General features: G+C 45.1%; 1 protein-coding gene across 4 annotated transcripts in view; it reads right to left on the bottom strand.

Moving 5' to 3' along the window:
• RHNO1 (RAD9-HUS1-RAD1 interacting nuclear orphan 1) overlaps nucleotides 1-18,530 on the bottom strand; it is a 273,267-nt gene that overhangs the window by 171,684 nt on the left and 83,053 nt on the right. For 2 of the 4 annotated variants that reach the window (XM_069628507.1, XM_069628506.1), the window contains exon 2: nucleotides 8,113-8,371. In XM_069628507.1, coding sequence (XP_069484608.1) covers nucleotides 8,113-8,277 — 165 coding nt within the window. In that variant the 5' untranslated portion in view covers nucleotides 8,278-8,371. The remainder of the gene's footprint in view (nucleotides 1-8,112; nucleotides 8,372-18,530) is intronic. The other 2 variants (XM_069628509.1, XM_069628508.1) reach the window with 1 other exon arrangement.

Below are 18,530 nucleotides of genomic sequence, written 5' to 3'. Positions count from 1 at the left end.
CTATACCCGCCCTCTCGATTCCTGCCGCCTTTCTGAAAGGTAACAGCCGTCAGGTGTGCGTGTGGTTCAAGTTAATTGCCTGTCTTTGCCTGACCTTTCTGTTGCAAAAAGGTCAGTTACACAGTTCAATTAGCAGACCGTAAACCAGTATTAATGTCAGAAAAGGAAGGGGTTGGAGTATCAGAAAAAGCGGTTGGTAGAGTTTCCAAACATCCTACAGAGTCGGAAGCGAAAGAAGTGATACATGGAATTATAGCATTCGTATTTGGGGTGCTCTCGGAAGGGTACGTTTTGGAGGGTTTGTTAAATGGACAAAAATGACCGGGATGAAGAACAGAACATAGGGGATTGTGGGGACGGTAGTGTTCGGTCATAGTAGGTTAGGATTTTGGGAAAGGACAATCAAGAGGACGGGATTGGTAGGGTTTGCAGGGTACACGGGAATAGTTGGGGTTGTGACATGAATAAAGGGGATTGTGGGAATCTTAGTGTGTCTGATCAAGTTGGGAATGTGGAAAATGATACTCATAGGAACCGAAAAAGGAGGATAGGGAGTATTTGAATGGAGACCGGTAAAAAAAGATTCTGGGAGTGATGCTTTTTGGGTGCAACCGGGTTTGGAACCTTAGAGTATTGATTACGTATGGAGGGGTTGTTGGATCCAGGACGGAGAGATCTAGCAGTAGGAAGGGAGGCAGATGCAATGCAGCCCATGAAAGCCCCAGATATCCTTCCCTTCTCTGGCACAATACTGCGTCTCACCAAGGGTATTTCCTCGAGCATAACCCCGGGTTTCCCTACCAAGGTGATCCTCCCCTACTGGTCCACCCTCAGGAACTGGATCCAACAGCGATGGCCATGTCCTGGCCACCTGAATAAGGGATTCTCTTACGGGGAGAATAACCTCAGGTTTTTCACACTAGCCCCACAGATGTACTGGAGCCAGGCCACAGTCACCGTCGACTGGTTTCTGGGTTAGTAAGTACGAAACCCACATGAGGCCTGACCTCCCTTGCTATAAGGAATGGCCGCGAGATAAAAAACCCTGAGGGTTTATGGTGTGCCTTTTCTAGAGGAGCTCTCAAGTCAACAATCTGTTGTGCAGACAAAAGGATTTCCTCCCCAAATGCTAGGATTTCCATCAGACCTCTGTGAAGGGCCATTGTCATTTCTCAGAGAACCGATTTGAGTTCTGCTTGTTCCAGATGCTAAGAGAGGGAAAGACAACCAACAATGTGAGCACTCATCGGGAACAGTTTCCTACTTACCTCGCCTCCCCTCCCCTCCCCTCCGCTCCCCTCCTCTGATGTTCCCAACAGTTTATCCCACCTACTGTGGTGTTGGTATATGGAGTGGACTGGAAACGGACATTGGAAAGGGGAAGAAGTTGACCCAGTGTTATAATGTACAGGTGGAGGAGTTCAGAGCAACATGAAGAGGGGAGTGTCTCAGAGGGGTTCACTTAACCTATGGCTTTGTACACATGAAGTGTAGTTCGTGATTGAGTTTTTTTCAATGGTTTGTTAGAAAGTCTGCACCACAGCAGTAATAAAAGGAGTTACAAAGATGTTCACTCAAAGGGAGTCCTCTTCTTTTTATACCTCAGGAATGCATTGGCTAGGTAGTTTCTTCTGCTCAGGTAGAAAGGTAGAAGGACCCTCTTTAGATTGTCATTCATTCCATCAGACTCCTTTTCATGATGGGCTGCTGCAAGTCTGTTTCCTGTGGTGTTTTCCTTTAGGGTCTGAAGCATTTGCCTGCTCGATCCACAAAGAGGTCTGGTTTAGCATTCTGCCTCCTGGTCAAGATCAGATAGGTGGGTGGCAGCAGAAGGGGGGTGCGGGAGAGGGGATTAGGGTGGGCCCACTTCATATTGTGGGTACACCCTTTATACCTCACCCTGCAATTAACACAATTATGGGGGTAAGGTATGGCCTTGGATTTAAAACAGGACATTAGGGTTAAGGAAGTGGCTTTGTAGCGCAAAGCTTTGTGTTGGGCCGCAGGGGTCCAGAAGCCAAACACTTAGGTTGTGCCTGGAGCTACTAAATCTTCCTCCAAAAAAATCACGGCCTGAGCTACAGCCACCCTGATGTTCTCACCCACACATGCTAAGTTTCCAGCATGGCCCTAGAATGTGCCAGGAAAACATGACCCAGACGTGCTCCGGCCACATTCTAGCCCATGTTATACAGAGCAGCTAGGCAATGAAGGCCGCAATGAAGGCCCCACCAAAGCGCAATCTTCACACTGATGACGCAGTCATGCACGCCATCTTTGTCAATTTGGTAGCCATGGCATGTGCACCTGCAGGCAGGTGACCGTTAAAAAGCAGCATGTAAATTAAAAGACAAATACAATAAACAGGATTTGCCAACCTGTACAGTGGGAAAATACTAAAAGTCAGTTCACATCAAACAAGTGGTCCAGAGAATTGGGCTATATGTCTCTGCATGCTTGGTAATGCTATGAACTGTGTATTTGGCAAACGTGAACCCGGCTGAGGGATACCTGCAAATTGGGGTGAAGCATAATACACCCATGAACATTGTGTCGACAAAGAGTGAACCCAGCTGAGGGTTGTCCACAGTGAATGGTGGTTTAAAAAGATATTGAGGCTCTGGAATGTTACATTGTGAATGAAAGGCTGTAGTGAACACACGTTGAGCGAGGGATCGGAGCCCAGCAGAGGGGGATCCTAAGGCGAAGAGTAATCGCCCCATGAAGATTTATTGAAGGAAATTTAGTTTTTGGTGATTGTAACACATCAGATCCTCTTAGGCAAGAGACTGTGTGAGAGAGACTTGGCCACAGAAGGCCCTGATATTTTGGAAACAAACTGTAACTTTGTGCTGGCGAGGCCCATGAATGTGCTGTACTTCAGAGTCCTGCATTGTCCCGTGCTAAAAACGTGGGAAGGAAGACCCCAGTTACACCATCCTGACTTATCATTTTGAGAACACTTCTTTCTTTTCTTGTGAACACTATCCCACACTATTTCTGTATAGTCTTTTTTTTTTTACTAGACTTCACTTGGACTGTGTTATGATTATTTGATGGTCGTAGCTTGCTCCCATCTTAGTTTTAGATTAGGTGTTTTTCTCACCCATTTATACAGTTTAATAAACACCCTTGAAGTGTGATCAGTTGTCTCTGTCCTGTTGCTACCATGAGTTCCTTACAGTACCTGGTGAAATGATGGCAAGTACCTAGCCAACGATACCAATAGCTGTTAATTGGTGAGGTTATCTGGGCAAACGATGGGAATAGCTGGAAACAACAACTGGCACTCTGTGAGTGCCTGGTCATATAGCAATACCAGGCAAGCAGTACTTCTGGACAGAAGATGACAATAGCAGACAAACAAACATGTTCAATATAGATACATTTGCCCAAGCTCCTTAAACACGGAATCCACCCCTCCTCCCAAAAAGAGCATGAAAATTAGCAAAAGGTCCCTTAAACATAAAACCAGGTTTTCAGACAGAAAAGCGGGCAAGGGAAAAAAACTGGAGGGTAGCAGGGCTACATACAAAGGCTGAGAGAGATTAGGTAGAATATCTTTTTTTCCTTTTACAAAGCTTTATTCGGTTAACAAATCACAGAAAAAGTTAAAATAGTCATAGTTATATAAAATAAAGTGGAACATGTTGTATTAGGGAGCCCATCCCATCAATTTGGTGGTCAAATCTGCATTCAGTGGCTACCTTCCCCTTTGAATTCACTGTGGCACTAGTATCATAACTTCGACCTTCTCCTTAATGACACCTAGCCCCTCCAGGATCTTAGACATCAGATCTTGAATAATACCTTTCATTATAGAATTAGATAGCTATGGTTGGGTTAATTCACACATAGAGCCCTGGTTACTTTCGTCTACTTTAACTATTTGACTTGGTATCAAGGGATCCGTTTGCACTTCTATGCTACAGGCGTTTGTTTATTCGAGGGGGTGAACAATCTTATCATGGTGATTAATATTATTTGATACCCTATGTCGTTCAAGTCTGCATTGAATGGTGTTAAGACGGATTTCTGAACTCTGTCCTGGAGGCGCAGAGGTTCAGAAGGCCAGCCTAGTTTCTTGGAACAGGGTAACCTCTGGACAAGCCAGACCAATCAGGGTAGCGATCGCGGCAGTCAAGACTAGATCTCAAGAGGTGTGAGGGTGACTGAAAGCCCGCAATGAGCACACAAAGGAAGGACACTTACAAATTACTCCAAGCAGGTGTTATATTAAAAATATATACACATTTATTACAAGGCCTTTGTAACATTGACCGTAGCGAGAAATCACAATAAAGCTCAAGTAAACCAACACATACCAAACCAATACAATATATATACAAATACAAACAAGTCCAACGAGTTAGACGCACGAAATGTGTAGACCACCTAGATGGGGAGGAAAACAGGCAGTGCGAATAATAATTAGACCCAGTCCGCCTTCAGAGGCACCCAACTAAAAGACAGTCCAGCCCTACGAAGAGTGGAGCCTTGTGCTCAACAGTACCTGCACACGCTGGTGCCAACGGGCAAAAAGGGGAGTCTCTTCGAGGGAATCAGGCTGTTTAGTTCGGTGAACAAATGAAGATGAACAGAGCTCAGCCTCCACTGTGGACAGAAGCAGAGCGCGAGTACGGAAAGGCGTGCTGTTTGACACAGCGGGGAAAAGCTATGGGCTCCTGCAGGAGGGCGACCAGTTCCTAGCTATGCTACTCACCAGTCCCCGATGCAAGCAGACCCAGGCTTTTCCGCATCCGTTTCAGTGCTGGCAGGTTCAGATAGGAGCAGGGGACGTCTCGTCGTCGTGTAGATTCCACAGCAGCAGAAGTTGAGTTGGGGACGTCCCAAACGCAGTGAACCCGCACAGTTTGTTACCACAGCAGGGCAACGGAGCGGCCGTGTGTATTCCAGCCAAATGTACACTCCTCACTTCAGACCTGGGAATGCCAAGGGTACGAATCGTGTGAGAGTGACAAGGACTCGATATACAACACAACCTGACGGCGGTTACAGAGCAAGACTCCTGGGTAGGCTGGTCAGTCTGCTGGATGGCCCAGAGACACTACCGAAGGCTTACGTGCAGGAGATGGTGAAGCTGCCGAGAATAGGTTCCCACTTTTCCAAGGGTCGAAGTACCAGTACAGGCCTTCTCGTTCGATCCGAGGTAGAAAGGGTTTCACAAAGCGACAGCAATGCAGAGGAGCAGTCCTTCAGCGGGTCACCAGCGATTCCTCGGTTCAGCCTCGTGGTTGCAGGATACTTGTCTCCTGTATTCCTTTGTTCGTGAGAACTCAGGAGATCGACCTGGTAGTGGCGTTGCCAGCCCCCTCTTATCCACGGTTCCCTTGGCGCCAAAACGGAGGGGACCCAATGGGAGATCCGCTCATAAAACACTCACACCACCTGTGGACCTCATCACGGACCACGGGGGTCCCAGGCATTCACACCACCCTAGACTCTCTGGCGCCCAGAATGTGTATTGGGACCAGACATCCCAGCCCCCATCCTGGAGGCACACACAGGCCTGTAGAAGCCCGCAAAAGCGTCTGTGTTTCGCGGGAAAGTACATGCCCAAATAAGGAAGGCCCCGGGTCGGCTCGACCTGGGGGAGGTGAAGGGGGCAAGATGGTCGGCCATTTTGGGAGCCAGGCCACCATTTTGGGCTAAGCGCGAGAAAGGGACTTAAAACGCCAAAAGGAGCTAAAAAACACAAGAAACGATCGCTGCCACCAATCCCGTCCGTGATTCTCTTGCACCGTTCATTTACAATCCAAAGAGAGTATCTAGGGCCTGTAGAAAACTAGAGACCCAAGAGAGCAGTAACTTAGCTTACAGTGCCCTCTTGTGCCATGTTGCACGAAAGCTGCAACATGATAAAGAAACTACGGAAAACAGCGTTTCCCGGTACTGACTGTCTTAAGGGCATGTCAGTTTCCCCGTAAGAATGGAGCGAAAGCCCAGAGGAGTGCGGCAGAAGGCTGCACTTCTCTAGCAAAGTCTAGATGATGGTGAAAACAACAGCAACAAGTTTAGGGGTTGCCACATGGAAGGAAAATTAGCCACAATTAAGAAATCTTTCCTAACAAATGGGTTTTCTAACTTTACCTTTCTGTGGTGGGCCTCTTTTGCTACGTGCCATGGAATTCTTAATAACTGTGTTTGACTTGCCCCCCGCCCCCACCATCATCATCATCATCATCATCATCATCACCACCACATCAGGCTGTTCTGTCTCAACTGCCAATACAGCAAAACTATTCAAGAGGGGAAAGGGGAGACCTCCAGTGACAACAACTGGCTCTCCCATGCCCTCACCCAAAACACACTACACTCCCCAGACCGAAATGGCTGGCATTGGGTGAGTGAGCTTTCATGTTGCGTAGTAAACCCAAAACCATTGTTTTTACCATTATTGCATATTTCCACTATGTCTGCTGTGGCTGCACCAGACTCTACTTTGTTGGCTCCAGGCCCACAACCTGGGAACACATAATTTCCCCCCACCCTTCCTGGCCAGGTCTTAATGAAACTTCAAATGGGGCCAAGCGGTGTAGTTTTTTCTTTTTCTCTTGTGCATGATAAATTGAGAATGGCTCTCTAATCAAAGCCCCCACCTGAGTCTCACATACATCTATATCGTCCTCATTGGTTACAGCACAATTGGAACTATTTTCTTAGACTTGGGTGCTTCACCGCTTGGATTGCCTGAGGCTCAATTTTTCTCGGCGGGTGTTTCTCTCACATGTGGTACTTCAAATTCTTTAATTTTTGATAGTTACCTTTCAATTTCAGTAATTAAAAGATTCACAAAAGTGATGGGTTACATTACTTTCTGTGGCTTATTGCCTCTGCCCTCAAAGATAATAGATATTTCTGCCTTTCTTTTAGCCATGCCCTGAAAAACACTCTTCCCTTAAGCAGGTAGCTCTAATAAAATATTGCACTTCGAGAATTAAGTGCTCCCATACAACCCTGGGCCGTGCTGTGCGAGGCACGCTCGACCGGCTGCCTTAGTCCGTCTCCTCCCCCCTCGCTCGTACCCCTGGGAGATGGTCTGCATGCCTCGTTGTTGTGCCCGTGTGCTATATAGTTTGGAGAGATTACCAAGGACCAAATAATTGATATCTAAACAGTTAGTAATGCCATTAATAATGTATCACAGCTTACAGCAAAGTGATGTTTTCATCATATCCAGATAAGCACTTCAAATAATTTATAGAAGTAATTTCCTTTGAACTTCCTTTAGGGCACACAGTCAGACGGAAAAAAAGTGAAAAGGTTCAGCGGGGTAAACATGCAGTTCAAACTGTACAGTACCTCCGTCTCTTCAGTAGCTCTATGACCCGTGAGCAGAACAGAGCACAGCAACAACTCGTTCAGAAGAAATGCACAGGTAATACTGTTAAGCCGGCAATGTTGTAATGGTGACTCAACTCGTCGAACACTACGCTCTGCAGACGCCTAGCGTTGCAGACACCGCCCTTTCACCGTGATGAATATCATTGGTTCATCTTAGCACCACATGAAGTAAGGAGCAGGCCGAGTTCAGGAGAATACCTATTTGGAGAACAATTCAACCAGCGTGCTTATGCGAACGAGACACTGATCCCAAATGGCTTAACTGTCCTCCCACTGGAGAGTAGGGATCCATGAATAATTATCAGCAGGATTCCTGCGGCTGGATGATTAATCTTCTAAAACATTTGTTTCCAACCAAGCAGGCATGGGCACATCTCTTTGGTCTATTTTTGCAGCCACTGATTTACCACAGCGGAAACCAGGTGGTAAATTTGAACAGGCAAAGCATCTTCCTCTTAAATCGATACAATCCCTCTATAGGTCTTGCAATTATTTTCTTGATTTTTGCAGCACTCGCCACTTTCAGTGCAGATAGCATAACCTCCCTATAGTGTTAGTTGATCAATGCCATTTACTAAGCCAGTGCAGAGGTTGCAGCAAATGCATGGAAAAGGTTATGCTCATCGAGAATCCACATACTAAATCGAGATTACACAACCATGGGAAAGATTGTTCATTTTTTATTATACTCATAATTCAAATACAACGTAAACCATATTGCTTGCAAAATAAAGATAATTTACCTACCCAAGATGTGGAAGTGCTCTGGTCAAGAGGTTTTGCAGCAACATATCGTGGGTTCTCAGCTTTCTGCAAGGGGGACCCATACTGATGGACGGGGCCTTGTAATGGATTCTCAAGGAATGGAAGCTGGGGCTTACGTAGGTTGATGGTCGCTTTCTTACGAGGCATCAGCACTCAGGAGACCGGCAGACGGGAGACACATGATGCCTGGAGAAAGGGGTCGTGACAGACTTAATTTGAGAGGGATTCAAGGGCCACATATCTATAGGAAAAAAAAGAGCATGTCACTTTGCATCAAGTCATCAACATTTGCGGATGAAAAGTCATGATTCCAATTTCTACCATTACAAATATATCCTGTCTATTAAAGTAATGTATGGAGTGAGACGATAACTACCCATTTACATGAACATTCTCTCCACCGGCATCCCCGGTGTTTATTTTGATTACCCTTAATGCATTTGTCAAATAAAACCCCAGTAGAACACATTGTGTCATATACTAAACAAGTGTTATTCCACTCAGCTATGTTGACTCACTACCTCCATGCACTTACTGCTTCCCAATCATCGCACTCATTCACACTCACTATTCATCTCACCCATAATAAGGTGATGTGATGTATCTGATGATGTCATCACTCCTTTCCCAGAGGTAGTCGCTCCTTGTTTGGCCAGTGTAAGGAAGACATGGTATCAACAGTAAGACAAGACACAAGTGACCGCAGTTCAATGGTGTTTATTGAACTTGTACACAGGTGTGATAAACGCCTATATAAACCTAAATCTACAGATGGGAGCAAGCTAAGACCATCAAATAATAATAATGCAGTCCTAGTGGAGTCTTGTTAAATTAAAAGGACCTACACTAAATTAAAAAAAACTATTGGCAATCCTTACCACTAATTTACAAATAGTGCAGGATAATTTTAATGAAAAAGAAATAAGGGTTCACAAAATGATAAGTTAGGATATTCGGGCCGTTGGGCTCCCTTCCCCACGTTTTCAGCATGGGACGAGGCGGTTCACTGTAGTAAACCACACACTCTGGCTTCTGCGGCATGAGGATACAGTTCCATTTCCACAGTTCAGGACCTTCTGTGTCCAAGCCTCTTTACTGCTTGACAGTCTCTTGACTCCGATGGCCTACTATACAAAAAACACAAAAACGTTATTTTCTCTTTCCAGTATTCGATTTGGGTGTTTACCCTGAATTCCCATCAGCCGGGCTCAGACACCTTTCAAAAACAAAAGTTCAACGTTGGATCCCCCTCTTCCAGGCTCAGATCCCTTTCCAACTATGTTCAAATAATTATTTTTCAGGTGACTCAAGGTTCACCCCGGACCCCCCCCCACCCTCTTCCGGACTCAGATCCCTTTCTTTGGTTCAATTAGTCTACCTCAGCCAGGCTCGGGCCAATTGTGATCTACATTAAACTATTGAAGACTTTCAAATGTGCACAGGGTTTAGCTTGACCCGTTGCATGACCACTTCAATCTCAATATTTCTTTCTCTCACAGTCAGCATTAGTTGGATACCTAACAAAGACTTTGAATGAGCACTGACGTGGCGCTGGACCACTCTGTGTATGGTATCTTTTCTCTGCCTCTCAAAGAATTATAGAGTTCAACTACTTACTTTGGCTTCCAATTATATTTGCGTCGCTCATCCCAGACGCTTCACACACTGTTCTCTTTATACAATGTTGCCACTTGTAACCTTGGTTCCAAACACAAGCTGGTTTGGTATCAGTCTTTCCTACTCCCAGTCTGTGCTGGGTTTTCTGAGGCTGCTTTGTTGTAGGAGCCAAGGACAGTACTATGGCGGCAATCGCTCCTCCCCGCCTTGGTTATCGAAGTGGGAGAGCCCCTGGTCCGTCCGACACACACTACTGGTTCGATCAGCCTCAGTTCCTGGTCTTCGGTTTCTTACTTGCCAAGGCTCACGAAAGTAACCGTCTTTGTAGGTCCAGGCAGTTTCTGGTCTAGCCATCTTTCTCCTTGTATTAAACTGCCATCTTGGAACTGCTGTTTCCTCGTGTGTTTTGCCTCGCTCAGAGTGTGCTTTCGTGCTCCGCCTCTTATCCGTGTGGGGAATTGTGATGAAGTCAGGTGTGGAATGATCCATAATTGCCTGACCATGGCGTTGGGGGATGTCAGGTATACAGCTCTGGTGTTAGTCCATTGTCGCTCACTGTGAACTGTCCATGAGAAAGTGTTCGTATCAAGAAGGAGGGGGTTTGAGTTCCTAGGTATCCTACCTGGTAGGATGGGGAAAGGATGTTACAAGGAAGAGGATACCGCGCCTCACCCTCCGGTGTCCCACTTCCACTCCCCAAAGACTCCTCATCCAGGTGATCCTCCCGCACTGGTCCACCCTAGGAATTGAATCCAAAAGCGATGGCCGTGTCCGGGACACCTGGACTAGCGGACAAGACACATTCAGGTTTCCCCTTCCACATCCTGCAAAAGCAGCTGACAGAAATTATGAAAATCTTTCACCTAGTAAAACAACATGTAGTGAGACAAGGAATAGGACTGCCATTAGAAAGAGTGTGAACCATAAAGCGCAGTCTAGTGTTGTGACGAATGTGATTGGTAAAAGACCTTTGCCAGCCTGGAGGAGGGAGTTTTAAATCAGCTGCTGCGAGAAAAGAGTAAGACCGACGAGAGACGCAGGTTGCAGTGCCGACGGTGTCCTAACCTAGGAATGAACCTCGAAGGCAGGCGAGTGGAGGCGGCGAGAGAGGGAGTCGACCCAAGCACTCCTGGCCGGTTGGGCAGACCAGGAAGCAGACAGAACCCTGGCTTTATAGCACTGCAGGCGAGAGGTGCAGAGGCAAGCTCCAGACTGGCTGCGTAGTGAAGCGGTGGTGGTTGAGCATAGAATTGGCAGACAAAGAAAGTTGCGGCAGGAACTGGAAGCCAGGACGGGCTTCGTTCTGGTGCATGGAGCAAGAATGCTCTGTGCCGCTGACTTGGGAAAGCCGTTCAAGTCCAGCGAACATCAAGGCGAGTACCCGAATGTGTACAATTGCAGGGAGAGAACGCATATGTTGTCTGTGAACCCAGAGGGGAGACGGGACACCGATACTAAGGCAAAGAGACCCTGAAAGGTGAATTGGTTGCCAAGAGTGGGGAAAGAGTAATCCTCATTGAATCAGCGTCATCTTCACTGTCACAGTACTTTGCCATAGTGTAACTTGGGGAAGACCCATGTCCCCTTGTACTGAATGAGAAAGAGGGATTGCAACATAAAGTCCTGGAAGCAGAGTATACCAGGCGAATTGCGGATCTGGGATTCACACCCATAAGAAATTGTATTAGAACCTGGCAGGGGAGCACTCACTTTTTTAAAGTGAAAATATTGTTGGGAGTAAAAATACTCCCAATAATAATAGGACACAGACACATGCACCCGTGTTCTCACCCACACAGCTCCATTGATCGGTTTGGAGCAGTAGTGCATGTTGTGCTACAGGAAGAAAGTCTACTATTACTGCCCGATCTGACAAGGTAAAAATGTATATTTTAATGTGCATGAATAATGAGGTGCAAAGGAATATTTATAACAAAACATTTCAGTTTTATAGTTAGACCTCATTTTAATTGCTTATTAAATACTGCCGCTGGGAATGGGGCTTACTCTTTTATGCCTTAAAAAAATCAATTTACTTCACACTTTAAAAATTAGGGAGTTACATACTCCCACTTCAAACTCGTATCTGATGCACTGTTGCCAGGATTCATTTTTCACTGACCAATGCTAGTGAAGAGTAGAAAAGGTTGATGCCTGCTTGAGGTAACCAGTAGAATGGGAATAGGCTTATAATTAGATAAAACCAGAAGTGTTATATAATATACCAGTACCAAAACGTAGACCAAAGGAATTATACAATCTTTACCAATGGCTAAAAGGAATACACCAGTCATGTTCTCTTCACCCTTGCTATTTTCCCTAATGACAGGGATTTGGGTGTGCATCGGAGACAAAGATTAAGACAAGTTTCACATTTTACACAAAGATCATCTCAGTGCCGCTCTATGCAGACAATATCTTTATGTGTAACACCTACCTGAAAATTTGAAAACAATAATGGAAGAAGATCTTAAGAACGTTGGTCAATACAAAAGGACTAAGCAAACCAATCTGAGATTTGTACGGTGGAACGAATGGATTGAACACCAAAGAGTAACTGTAGCCAGTGAGCAGGACACAAACATCAAACCTAATTATGATGCATTTACATATGGCAGGAGGCGATATACAAATAGGAGATAACATAACAAGTTGCTGAGCAGAATTTAGAGAAACAGGTAGATCGAGGGCTAGCCCTACTCTTTTGTTATTTGGCAGAGTTTCCATAATTGAGATGTTAGCACTCCCAAAGTGCATGTACTTGTTCTGCACTATTCTAATGCCCCCATATAGATTAATCTTGAAGACGATCTGTAGTTTGCCGATTACATTAGTCTGTGGAGAATTCATAATTTGCCATAGGAGGCCAATGGACTAGCAGTTCCAGATTTAGAGAAATACTATCTGATTGCCTAAACCACACACACACACATCACATTGGTATACTAATCTAGGGGAACTTGGCCATAACTGTAACTATCTTCCTCTTAAGGTCAACCTCTCACCCAACTGCACTATTGCCCTACATATCGTTATCGACCACCAGGGCCAGTCTCCGACTTCCAAGATGACCTCATTCACGGCCTGTCTGATAATCTGAAGAAAACCACACAATCAATTCTCCTGGGAGTCTTAACCTAGGCCTGAATGATCTGAACGACTCGCGAGCTGCCTCCCTTAAGAAAGCCCTTTCCACCCTGGGGTTGGTCCAGGCCATCACTGAACCTTCTCACACGAAAGGCCGCACCCTTGACTTGGTCGCCCACCATAACTGTTCCATTACGGTCACAGACATCTCCCCCATCCCTTGGTCTGACCATCATGCCATTCAATTTGAACTCAATACCACAAAAGGCTCTTGTCAGCTTCAGACTCCCCTCCCCCCCGGCACTCACCAGAAGTTCTCACGAGCTCACTAAGGAAAGGCTCCTACCTTACCTCTTAGTGCCAGCCTTTCAGGCCCCCTTCTCCACTGACCCAGAAATTATGGCCAATGCCTACAAATGTGTCATCACTCTAGCAGTTGATGCCATCGCACCATTGACCCAAATGAAAGCTAAGCGCATTAAGCACGCCAACTCCTGGTTTTCCCCCCCAAGAGCTCCTGGAGTTACATGCGAGGAAAAGGACATTGCTTTCTCATTGGAACGCTAACTTTAAGGAAGTCTCCAAGCTGGCCTTTAAGATTGTCTCTAAAGAATATAAAGCTGCCATAATTAAAGCAAAAGCCTTATCGTTTAACACAAGGATAGCAAATGCTGAATCTGGAATCAAAGAAATATTTGCTATCTTCAGGGAATTAGCAACCCCCTCCCTCGCCTACCCTCCTCAAAGATGAAAATTGGGGTAATACCATCCAATCTGCTATGCTCGACAAGCTTAACAGCCTACAAAATAAAATCATGGCCCATCAACAGGCACTCAGCCAACTAATTTCTGAATCACAAAGTAGCATTACTGGTGACACCCATTCATTTACCTTCAAGGAAATGAGCGGATCTGAAGTTATCACCCTCCTTAAATCTATCAAACCCTCCTTTTGCAAAGGGAGCGCTTGTCTGGCACAACTTATTAAAGATTGCGCCCTTAGCCTGGCCTCGTTCCTTACAATCTTCAGTAATGCTTCCTTCCAGTCAGGCCAAGTCCCTACTGATCTCAAAGGAAGCATGGGTATATCCTCTACTCACGAAACTAGCACTTGACCCATCTGTCCCAGGGAATTATAGACCCATTACTACGGTCCCTTTCCTATTAAAAATTCTTGACAAGGCAGCTTATCTGCAAGTCCAGAAATTCCTTGAGGCAAACAACCTGCTCGGCCTCCAGCATTCGGGATTCAGTCCGGGACATGGAACGGAAACGGCACTGTTGGACCTAATTTCAGAGATGCAGGCAACCCTGCTCTCCTTCTCCTCCTTGATTTGTCCACAGCGGTTGACTTGGTGGACCATAATATCCTTTTGTCACCATCTTCCTGCCACTGCCAACTTTTTCCCTAAAGCCATTGCCTGGATCACCTTGTTTCTTCAAGAAGTATGAAAGTCTTTTCTGAGTCAGCCTGTGCTCATCCAAGCAACATAAAATGTGGAGTCCCACATGGATCCTGCATCTCACCCACCCTATACAACCTGTTTACAAGGCCATTGTTCCACATTTTGGATGCTTTGGGCATCACATATACTAACTATGCTGATGACACACACAGGTCCTTGTTCCTTAACAGTGAAAAAAACGAACTTCTGCTAATCGGATCTCCTGTCACCCTCAGGAAACTGGACAAACAATAGAGTTCTGTCACGATTGACAACATTCCAATCAAAGTATCGCAAGCTGTCAAGAACTTGGGGGTCTACCTGGATTCCGACTTCTCCATGAACAGGCAAGTTAATGCCATTGCATCTACCTCAGCGTTCCATTCCAAATTGATAAACGCAGCCAGACACTTTCTGTCCGAAGAGAACGGTGTCATGATTGCTAGAGCAATTATTGGGTCTCGGTTGGACTATTGTAATGCCCTCTTTGTAGGAACGTCCGTAAAAAAATATCACCAAACTCCAAACGGTCCAGAATAATGCCCTTGAGGCGGCCACTGGCATTTCCAAGAGGGAGCACATATCGGAAACCAGGAAGCAGGTTAATTGGCTCCCCATTAAAGAGGATAGTCTTCAAAACTGTCGCCCCGGACGCATAAATGTTTCCATAACCGGGCCCCGCTGTACCTTGACCAAAGAATAGTTAAGCCTTCCTCTTCAAGACCCATAAGAACGGTTTATACCAACAGGATCTCCACTCCTAAAACCCAGAGAGCCAGTGCAGTAGGCTCTAGCTTCCCGGTCTTGGCAGCAAATCACTAACTCCTTACCACCTTACATTAGGAATATTGAGTCACATCTTGCCTTCAGGAAAGCAATAAAAACAATGTTGTTCGTTTAGCTAGCATCGGGTGGAATTGTCCATGTTGACTGCACGTTCCTCTCTACTCATGGGGTAACTCCCTTTGTAACTGTATAACCAACTAAAACTGTAACCACAATTGTTTGTGCTCCTATATTGTATTCCAAGCTCTCTGTAACCATTAGCTAAGTAACCTTATTGTACCTAAGACAAGTAATGCTGCTGTAACCAAGACAAATTCATGCAACAGTGCCTCTGGCTGCTAGTGGGCGTTACAAATATAAATAAATACCAGTAAAGCTTGTTCACATTTAAACTGTTGCCCATTACGCCATGCTCTGAACTAGCCCCATGAAAAAAGGATTTTTGAATTTCTCTGCTCTGCCATCTACTATTTTGGGATCTCAAAGTGAATCTTGGAACACACATTCAAGAATGTATAGCTAGAGGGTGAGCGCAATGATTTAGATAGTCCATGAAATAGTATAAACCGAGGTCACTGCTGTTCTACAGAAGCTGATGGATACTAAACGCTATGTGGTTCACTGCAGTCTCCCAGCAATACTTTTCTTAACCATGCAATAGCTTCTAGAGGTATTAGAAGATTATTATCAAGTTTCTACTGGTCTGTGATGAGCAGGATTCGAAGATAACAGTTGTTATTGACAACTGGAGTTCTGAATACAAAGTTAACCGGCACGCAGTGGAAATGTATTCCATCTGAGAGGACATCACTGAATAATAGGTACAAATGCATAAGGGTTTGAAATTGCTGGGAGCTATTCATCTGCCGATAGTAGCCCAGAAGAGAGTCTGGTTAGCTTGACACCAACAGATACCAGCACCCACTCTGCAAGAAATAGGTAGTGAAACTGATGAAATGGAACATTTGGATGCAATCTCTACCTCTAGTATGCGTGCTATCTATGCAGGAAAGTCAGTGGGAAAAGTAGGACAATTGTATGTTTTATATTGCTCATTACTACTCAAGTTCTAGTTCAATCATGGATGAGGAGGTCCAGCTAGAAGTGGTTGCAAGACAGAGCATTGCAACAACACGGTTACGTAGGTTTTTAACTCCTCCAGGCACTGGCAGACCTAAAGATATTAGCCACAATACAATTATTACCCTATGAACTATAACCATGATGCAACAACTGACTGTGAGCAAGCCACAGGAGAGTGGCGAAACGCGTCAGTCAGCCTCTCTGGAATGAAAATATTTGGGAAGCTGTTTTTTAAAACTGCATTGTAAAAAAAAAAGCTTTTTTCTACCCTTGAAAGCTTTGTTCAGCAGTTTTTGTTTTGAGTGCTCTCCACCCGTTTTTTTGGCAATTTTTGCTGTGTTTTTTGCGAAACCAATCTCTGTGATGGGAGTGCAGATCTAGAAAAAACAAAGGTTTTGTGCCTCTGTAACTGGTAAATATATTAATATTTTATTTGCGATTTATAAATCGCCTTAAACCAAAGCACTGTACATAGCATCATAAAACGGTACAATAAAATGAAAATGCAATAAAAGCAATCAGCTTATATTTCAGATTCAAGTAAGGTGGTTTTAAGTGAAGAACGGAATAAAGAGTATACATAAATAGAACCAAGAGAAAGAAGGAGAGAATTCCAATGGAATGGAGTTAAAAAAGTAAACGAACAAAAACTGATCTTTAAGAATTTCCAGATTCCAGGGATGCAGAGAGGTGGGGAGGAATGCAAAAGTCTACAAGAACACCAGGATTACGTTCCATCATGTCAGTTTTTTAAAGTCCTTTTGATGAGTTGGTAAACCCGGTTGTACATGCGACATGCCACTGTTCCTATTTCGGAATTACAGATGTGTCATTGTATGCAAGATCTGAACATCAAATCACAAATTCCTGAAATAAGCATGTTTATGTTCTAATGTAGTTTTATGTGAAAATAAACATGTTTTAAACAAAACCAACAATGTACGGGTACGTAATTAATACAAATTGCATTATATATCTGTACCTTTCTAACAGATATGCACAAGAACAGGTACTGCTACCAACTGGACCTGCGGCAGCAGGATGACAATTTTAAAGTCTAATAAGGCATGTAGTTATTTCGGAACACATGCACTCGCCCTGTATACTATACTAAAGAGGAAAAATCCGAGCCTACTCTCAGTCCTGGACGACCCCCCCAACCGGAAGAAGCGCCAACTACAGCATGGCCGCCGGTCATACGAAACTATGCCCGTCCCTACTGCTCCAACCAGGGACAACTACCGCTAGCGTTACCCAGCCAGTCAACTATATGTTCCCACAGTAACACGAACCCTGCTATGAACGGACGAAGAGACACACGACCGAGTAGGAGAAAGCCGCATGGACCGACTCGACTAAAGACACTGTATTCAAGGCTGGTACGATGCAGCTCGTTAGAGACATCCCGACGTCATTGTTCTGTTAGACACGAAGCAAACGCACAATGTGCACATCTCACACATACCAATCTACAAGAAGAACATGTAGAGTTTGTTAGACAGAGGACTGTGACAATTTCACAGTAGCACGTTTGTTATTTTATCATTAGGCTCTAGCACTGCAGAAATGCAAGAAGCAAGAAGAGCTCGTATACGCTTGCTGATGCTTCCATGCAGCTAACACTATGGAAGGACAGGAGCACTCAAGGGACCTGACCAACCGTAAAGCTCAGACTAACATAGTGACTTTGCGGACTACATACTGGGAGCCAGCGCAGGCCTCACGAGGAAACAGTAGGCCAGAGCGATCACTGAGAAATCCCGAAGTGGAAAGGTGCTGCGCTAGTAGAAACGCCTACAGCGGGAGATGCAGACGGCTAAGGACATCATGTTGCAAAGTGACATTCCATCTCCTGAGCCAAGGCGAATTCGGCGGCAGCAGCAAATGTTCCCTGTAAATACACACTAATTCGAGGCAATCGAGACTGCAAGAATGGTCTCCGGCCACGTGATCCCGCCAAGGTGTGAATAAGCCAGGACTCAGAGGCTGAGAACGAGTAGCAGGTCCAGGACTGGACAGCGACTTGCAACATACTCAATACTTTCCAGACACCTTCTATGAGGTGAATGGAGCACTCTCGTGGCAGTAGTCGTCTTCACACTATTGTTATACGCAAACACATTTTTTTTTTTAAGATTTTTATTAATTTAGTTCAAACCAAACAACAATACAACCCAACACGCAGTGCATTTTACAACAGTTCAATTGTTCAATACTTAATCTTGGTCACTGCTCCCCCCATCCCACCCCCTTCATGAGCCTGTTTATTCATCACACTCTATCTGCCGCACGTTGCGGGCTCTCGCTTCCCGTAGATTCTGTCAGATCTTGTGTCGCTCCAAACAATTCCGCTATTAATGATTTCCATGCCATCAGGGTACC

This window comes from Ambystoma mexicanum, chromosome 12, assembly GCF_040938575.1.
Source record: "Ambystoma mexicanum isolate Mex_15411 chromosome 12, UKY_AmexF1_1, whole genome shotgun sequence".
NCBI classification, from domain to species: domain Eukaryota; kingdom Metazoa; phylum Chordata; class Amphibia; order Caudata; family Ambystomatidae; genus Ambystoma; species Ambystoma mexicanum.
Note: the sequence above shows the minus strand (reverse complement) of the source record. Positions and strands in the feature narration are given on the sequence as shown.